Source organism: Culex quinquefasciatus, chromosome 2 (genome assembly GCF_015732765.1).
Source record: "Culex quinquefasciatus strain JHB chromosome 2, VPISU_Cqui_1.0_pri_paternal, whole genome shotgun sequence".
Lineage (NCBI taxonomy): Eukaryota > Metazoa > Arthropoda > Insecta > Diptera > Culicidae > Culex > Culex quinquefasciatus.
The window spans coordinates 139450381-139458374 of record NC_051862.1 but is presented as its reverse complement, the minus strand read 5'-3'; the positions used below and the strand labels follow the sequence as shown (position 1 = coordinate 139458374).

General features: G+C 43.8%; 2 protein-coding genes across 2 annotated transcripts in view; one reads left to right on the top strand and one right to left on the bottom strand.

Moving 5' to 3' along the window:
• Positions 1–429: 429 nt before the first annotated feature.
• LOC6031831 (zinc finger and BTB domain-containing protein 17) overlaps positions 430–7994 on the bottom strand; it is a 54960-nt gene continuing 47395 nt past the window's right edge. Inside the window, exons 3-4 of the mRNA XM_001842482.2 lie at positions 5213–6409; positions 430–1599 (exon numbers count right to left, since the gene is read on the bottom strand). Coding sequence (XP_001842534.2) covers positions 699–1599; positions 5213–6409 — 2098 coding nt within the window. The 3' untranslated portion in view covers positions 430–698. The remainder of the gene's footprint in view (positions 1600–5212; positions 6410–7994) is intronic.
• LOC119767862 lies at positions 2441–4445 on the top strand. The gene is made up of 2 exons (XM_038257587.1): positions 2441–2460; positions 3342–4445. The coding sequence occupies exon 2, from the start codon at positions 3431–3433 to the stop codon at positions 4292–4294; it is 864 nt and encodes a 287-aa protein (XP_038113515.1). The 5' UTR covers positions 2441–2460; positions 3342–3430; the 3' UTR covers positions 4295–4445.

The following is a 7994-nucleotide window of genomic DNA, read 5'->3' as shown; positions in this document are numbered from 1 at the left end:
ATTTAATAGGCAGTCAACATGTCAAATTTGACTAAAATGTGGTCACAGAGTTCGAATTTGATGTTCAAGTAAGAAAATAAAAAATACGATTTTTTTTATTCATGATTCGATTATCCGAAGCCCCATACGAACCTTCAGATAATCGAACTTCGGATAATCGAAACATCAGGATAATCGATGCTAAATATGATTATCAACGCAGAATAAATGTATTGTTTTCAGTTGATTAGACTTCTATTTCCTCTAAAATTTGAAGATGCTCTGATTTTTCGTGTCGATTTTGAAAGACGACATAAGCTTTGAAAATTATTTGCACCGGTCGAAATGCAAAAAAATAATAAATATATAAACTCTGTTGTGGAAGATAAACAAATAAAAAATATATATGGCTTTCTCAACTCTATTTCCAAGCAGTCCAATTTCTTTTTCAAATGCAGAATTTATTGTTATCATCTAATTCCTAACACTTAGATACATGAACACGAGATGCGAACGTTTGCGCATTTTAGGCAAAAAATTGTTCAAATTATAATGAAACAAATAAGGAGGACCCAAAAACTTGATTAACTTTCAATTTCCATTTTACTGCACGACACTTCTTACGTTATAATTTAAGCAGACATTTGTACAGCGATGTCACACACACGTTGACTAAAGTGATTGATGAAACGAACGAGCAAATAATACCTTACCTCAGCTTACTCCGACGAGGGTTCGCACTTGACCGTGGCCAGCGGGGAGGCCGCCTCGAGCAGACGCTTCAAATTCGGCGACGACGACCCAGCAGTGCGAGCGGATTTCCGCGCCGGTTCCAGCTCCTGGCCACTCCTGGGACGTTTCCGCAGTTCGGCACGCAGTGCCGGCAGCGTTTCGTGGTCCGAGGCCGAACTGACGACCACTTCGTCACTGCCGCCGCCACCACTGACGGAGTCGGGCTGCTCAAGCTTGACGAGGACGCCCTCGCTGGAGCTCACTTCGTCCTGCTCTTGGGCGTACGGCTTGCCGAGTCGAATTTTGAACGACTCGGACGGTGGGGGCGCGGCGTTGACTTCGCCGCGGAGTCGCGCCAGGACGTTCGGAATTTCCGACTGGTGCTGGGCGAGACCACGGGTGATTTCGACGATCAGCTCGCGGCGTCGCTGCAGCACCGCTTCGGCCTTCTTCCGGTAGGCGGCAATGTTACGTAGGAAGTCCGGGTGGAATTTCTCGATGTGCTTCATGTAGTTGAACACGTTGAGCATGGTTTCGCCACAGTCGGCGCACTTGACCTCGCCGTAGGAATGCATCGACAGGTGTCCGTTGAGGGAAGCCGACCGGCTGAACGTCTTGAAGCAGACGATACAGGTGAACGGGTGGACGGCCGTGTGGATTCGCATGTGCGTGGCCAGCGTAATTCCGAGGGAGAACTTTTTTCCGCACTCCGGGCATTTGTGGCGCTTTTCGTCGTAGTGCATGGAGCGCATGTGCTGCCGGAAGCCAAAGTGCTCGTTGAAGGTCCGCGGGCAGTACACGCAGCTGTAGGTGCCCGAGCTGAGCGGAGCGGGTCCGGTGGTGGGCTGCTGGTCGGGCTGGGAGGAGCCTACCGGAGGGCGGCGTAAGCTGGAATGACATTGGAACGGGTTAGTGAAAAGATAGCCAGGAACAAACGAAAAAAATAGGGTGGCGACTCGAGTTCTATTCCATAAAGGTTACCGAATTTTCAACTGCTGAACAGTTCGGTAAACTGAAAATTATAGAATTCGGTAAAAAAATACCGAAATTCGGTAATGCCGTTCATAATTCATCATCGTATAACCGAAATTCGGTTATCTTTTTGCCTTCCTCACCTTACTGAGGAAAGGCTATAAAATCACTCGAAAAATGAACTTATTATCTCCGGACTGGATGAACGGATTTCGACCGTATTAGTCTCATTCGATCTGTCTTGGGGTCCCATAGGTCTCTATTTAAAATCAGCAAGTTTAGTTATGTACTTTAAAAGTTATGCTTGAAAATCGATTTTGGCGTATGTCCGGAAGATTGTAAAAAGGGTGGTTTTTGCAAGAAAACCTATCATGTTACACATTTTCAGAAAGGTATTAAAGAGACCTTTCCAATGAGCCCGAAACATTGATTTGTGTTATTTATACACTTTTTGTAGGCCGGATCTCAGATATTTCGATGAAAATGATGTCCGTGTCCATCATGCGACCTATCGTTAGTTAGATAATTGAAAGACGTTTCAAATGAGCCTAAAACATCAAAGATCTGACAACTCTATCAAAAATTAATAGTACTTAAGTGTTATTTATACACTTTTTTGAGGCCTGATCTCAGATATTAGCACTTAAGTGTTATTTATACACTTTTTGGAGGCCGGATTTCAGATATTGTGATAGAAATATTGTCTGAATCTTCCATGCGAACTATCGTTGGATAGATTTTTTATCAGACCTTGCCGATGAGCCAGAAATATTGAAGGTCTGTAAACCCTATCAAAAGAAATGAGTAATAATGTTGATTTGTTAAACATGTTAAGGGGGAATGTTGCTATTTTTACTTAATGTATTGATTTTATGAATGTCAGGAAGGCACCAACCACCTAACGTTTTGTTACGTTTTGTATTATTTTTGGAAATTCTGGTGTCTTCAGAACATATTTATATATATCCCTGTTAGAAAGATATTTTCATGTTCTGAATATTTTTAGGGACTATCCACAAACCACGTGAACACTTTTTTGGAAATCTCACCCCCCCCCCCCCTTCGTGGATATTTTCCATACAAAAAAAAACTTTTTTGTATGGATCGTGGAAAATCGGCAAACACCCCAAATTAACTGAAAAAATACTGCGCTGGAAAATCGTTTTTTTATTACACCCTAATGACCCATCAGGCTTGGAAGGGTTAAGGGACCATCCATAAACCACGTGGACACTTTAGGGGGGGGGGGTATGGCGATTGTCCACGATCCATACAAAAAAAGATTTTTTTGTATGGACATTTGTCCACCAATGGGGGGGGGGGGTATCAGATTCCCAAAAAAGTGTCCACGTGGTTTATGGATGGTCCCTAAGCAAAATTTACGATTCTTTTAAGGTCGAATACTGGAAATTTTGTTGACAATGGCTTAGGAAACTACATATCCTATCGATTATCATCAGAAATCATAATTGAAAGAAATATTTAATCCACTTTTAGGTGGTTGGTGCCTTCCTCTCATTTTTAGTGATTCCAACCCCCCTAAAGTGTCCACATGTTTATGGATCTCTGTTGGCATTATAGTAAGCCACGATTTTAAAAGATACAATAAAGATCATTACTTGTCTTAACCTACTACACTAAAGACGTGTTTCTAATAGGTTATGGGCCCAGACAGGCACCATAGCGACCGTCGTTAGAAAATCAACAAGTGGAAAATCTTCACCGGAAACTTCAAGAAGTTCTGAAGATGGTTCTGGATGGATCAAGCGGAAGTGGTTCCGGTACTGGTTCCGGCGTAGCTGTTCCAAGCGTTTCCAGTTCAAGCTCCATACCCGTTGGAGAGAGGCTACGTGGACGAAAAAACTATCGATCGTGGGCCTTGGCGATGAAATGGACGTTGATACGGGAAGGAACGTGGAAAGCGGACGTTGACGTAAAAGAAGGTACTGCAGTAGATCCAGCACTGTCTGAGCGAGCTTTAACGACGATCTGCCTCGGGATTACGCCTGCCAACTACAGTCACGTACAGGACGTTGAGACGGCACGTGAAGCCTGGACGAAGTTGAAGAATGCGTTTTCGGACAGCGGATTGACCCGGAGGATGGGGTTGCTGCGAAAGCTGACATCGTTGCGGCTGACAGAGTGCAGAACCGTCGAGGAATACGTGAACGAGATAATGTCGACGAAGTACCAGTTGGACCAGATCAACTTCAAGGTCGATGACGACTGGTTGGCAAGTATTCTACTCATGGGGCTGCCGGAGAGCTACGGACCAATGTTGATGGGGTTGGAAGCATCAGGAGCGAAATTGACAGCAGACTTGATCAAGACGAAGATCCTGCAGGACGTGAAGAAAGATGATTACGTGACGTTATCAGGAACCGAAGGAGCTTTTGTGAGTCACCAGAGAAGGCCGGCGAAGGACAAAACGAAGGTCAAGTGCTTCAAGTGTAAGCAAATGAGCCATTTTGCTTCAGAATGCCAGTCACCGGGACCAGTAGAAAGCTCGAACTCGGGGCACCTGAAGACGACGGGCAACTCAGCATTCAGCGTCGGTGCGAGGGCACCAGAAAGCGCGGGTTCGTGGATCGAGGAGCGGCGAATGTTTTGACGAGAACGGTGTCCGGCTCGAAATTGATTGAAGCTAGAAGATGTTTGAGAGTTAAAAAATCTAGCTTAAGGGGGGATGTTGGCATTATAGTAAGCCACGATTTTAAAAGATACAATAAAGATCATTACTTGTCTTAACCTACTACACTAAAGACGTGTTTCTAATAATCTCCCCTAAGGTTCGCAGCATCTAAGAGGTCCTAATAAAAATAAGTGATGAGTAAAAAAACAGACTACCTACAGACTTTTTGTCAAGATTATACAGACACAGCCTTTGAGGAAAATGGCATCCCTCTACACGGCTTTTTCGTGGCGATCAGACCCGACCAGTTGAGGGTATGTGAATTCAGACCATTTTTTAAACTGCTTGTTATTCTAGATAGGTAAGTCAGATCTTGAAAATTCTTACTTTGCCTAAAAGGTCTTCTCATATGCTTTCTAAAAATATATAACATCTGAGGGTTTCATGAAAAAACCACCCTTTTACCATAATTTTAATTTAATATGAAACAGTTTTTAACATAACTTTTTAAATACACGATAAAACTGCATGAATTTAAATAGCAACTTAGGGGACGTTAAGATGGATCGATTAAAACCATTCCGGCCAAAATCGGTTGAGCCTGTGACGAGATATTCCAGTGACATTGATTTGGTACGCATGTCTACATACAGCCAAACACACAGACATTTGCTCAGCTGGTGATTCTTAGTCGATATGTACAAGTGAAGGTAGGTCTAGGAGGTCTAATTAAAAAGTTCATTTTCCGAGTGATTTTATAACCTTTCCTCAGTAAGGTGAGGAAGGCAAAACAGACTTTCCAACCATTCATAGACTTCCAGGATCCAGCAACCCTTCCGCGATAAATTATCTGGAATTTCCCAACATTCAAGTTACCACCCTGCCCTAGCAACTCACCTCTCCTCCAGCACGGGCATCCGACGAAGCGCTGGCATCGGCTGCTCCTGCTGCTGCTGCGTACCACGCTCCATCGCGTCCAACTGCTCCAGGAAGCTATGATCCACGGTTGCCACCGCACTGATCACAAATCCTCCCTCGTCAGCACGTTCGCCAGCAACTGGACTACGCGAGCTCCCACCAGGCACCACGGAAAGCTGCGGGCTGGAGTTGCTGTTGAGCAGCTGCGTCAGGATGGGATTGTCCGACACCGTCGAGTTGACCTCGTCATCGCCGAGGGCACTTTCCGCCGCTTCCTGTTTGACACGCGGCTCTATCGGGACCAAGTCAACCTCGGAGGAGATCTTGAGGGTTGTCGTCCCCGTCGCAGGGGATTGCGTGCGCTTGGTTATCTGCTCGCGAAGTGCCTCCCGCAGCAAGGCGTTTGCGCTGGTCGGATGCACGGTGTCCATGTGCTTCTTCAGCGTCAACTCCTTCTCAAACACTCGGCCGCACTTTTCACACTTGAGACTCTTCTTGGAGAAGATGTTCTTCTGCTTGAGGTGTACCTTCATGTGGGAGTACAGATCTTGCTTCTGGAAGTTGCGCTTGCACTCGACGCACTTGTACGGTGCCGTCTTGTCGTTGCTCGGCACGAACGGCTGGTTCGTGTTCAGCGCCACGTCACTTTCACCACTGTTCTCCACGGGTTTACGACCGGCAACGATCGCGCTGGCGTTCGCCCGAACTCCCGATTGGAAGTGACTGCGGGCAGCGGCCGCCGAAAAGCCTCCCTGGCGCAAGCTGACCCGGTGGATGTTGACGTGCGATCGGAAGTTGACCAGCCCGGAGTAGACCGTGGTGCAGTAACGACACTCGAAGGGCGCTTCCGGAACGTGCGTCTCCTCGTGGATCAACAGCAGATCGCGGTCTTGGAATGGTTCGTCACACACGCAGCACTCCCAAAGTCCTTCGCTCGGTTTGGGAGTCAACTTGGGCAGCGACCTGGAGCTGGAGGGCCTCGATGCTGAGGGCTTGGCTTGTTGTTGTTGTTGCTGCTGTTGTTGTAGCAGAAGCTGGCACATTTTGCGGAAATATTGGGGATCGCCCCTCGGGTCGACACCGTGCACTTGTCGGTAGTGGGACTGCAGGTTGCAAGATTGTGTGAAACGAAGCGGGCAGATCTTGCAGCGGAACGGCTTCTCGCCGGTGTGGATTCTGGAAGAAAGAATGAGAGAATACAGGAAAACTTTAGTTTTTTTTAAATGATCAAGTGGCTCTAATTTAAGTTTTACATTCGTTGAAGAATAAATTCAATCTATATTTTGTTCGTCACCTAATATTTTGTTCAATACATCTTATCTATCATTTGAATTAACATTATTCCGGAATTTCATTTGAAATGTTGTTTTTTTTTTTTACTAATTAACGAACGTTAATGAACGGAATTAACAAACTGTACAGGGCCCCAAAGAAACAATATGATGATGGTCAAAAATTTTTATTCTTAAATGCCGGCATTTTTGCCGCCTTCTCACATTACAGAAAATCAGATAACTTTTTAACATTAAAAACATGAATTTTTGAACATTCAAAACATGAATTTTTGAATATATATTTATTACATACACTTGTTTGAATGTATTTTGGAATTTTTACCTTCGAATTCACAAATGACCCATAATTAAATCAACAACAACAATCAAAAATGCTATATAATTTAACATTTATTTGTATGTATTTGAATTTCAAAATTTATTATTTTAAAATTTTATTCAGATTTTTTAAGTTTAGAGCAATTCCAACTCAAATCAGGAATTTTTCTGGTACTTTTGTACCCGACCCTCTCCGATTTCAATGAAACTTTGTAGACATGTTATCCTAGGCCTATATACGCCATTTTTGTGTATATGGAGCCAATAGTACTCGAAAATAACATTTGAGGAGGGCGTAAGTTATTTAAATATTTTTGTATTTTGTAATTTAAAAATTACTGTATCTCGAAGCCGTTGCGTCGTATCAAAAAGTGATCAAAGACAAACTTGTAGGAAATTGGACGGGCTTTCTGAAAAAAATACACTGAAACAAAAATACACGCCACATCTATGAGATTTTTTTTGGTTTTTAATGTCTCTCCTAAAAAAATACAAAAATCATTTACCAAAACTGTTTTTTTGAAAAGTGGTCTAATCTAATCTAATCTAATCTAATCAGACCCTAGCGCAGCCAATCTTTCGAAGGGATCCTGGAGAGTGCCTTAGGTTAGATGACGCCTAGCACTCTTCTTGTCATTTATTAACATTTGCAATGCGCCATTGCATTAGAATGCATTGAAACATCACAAGCGTTAAAGCGGCCAGGCCTACTGCGTAAAGCCGTATCGCAGAGATGATTCGTAATTGGGTTGAGTTTGAGCACTGAGTGTTCGAACAACAACACAATTTTGAATCGACAGGGGAGGAAGAAGCGTGGGGACACACCACCATACGCTCCGAGATTTTTTGGTTGTATTCGTTGGGAGCACCATGCTAAGAAGGTTTGGTACTCCGGGACCCTCTGGGATGGGACATTGTATTTCCACGAATGCCCTGGACACTATTTGCCGTGGTTATAGCGCCACAACTCGCTCTAGTTTTTTTGAAAAGTGGTCTAAACGTCAAAATTAAAAAAAAAAAAAAAAAAAAAGAAACCAGTAGTGGGAATCGATTCTCCTGACAATTTTACATAAAAGTCTCCATATTGACCATTGTCTTATGTCCAAATCCGTGGGAAGATACAGCGGTTTTAAAAATAAAAATGTTGA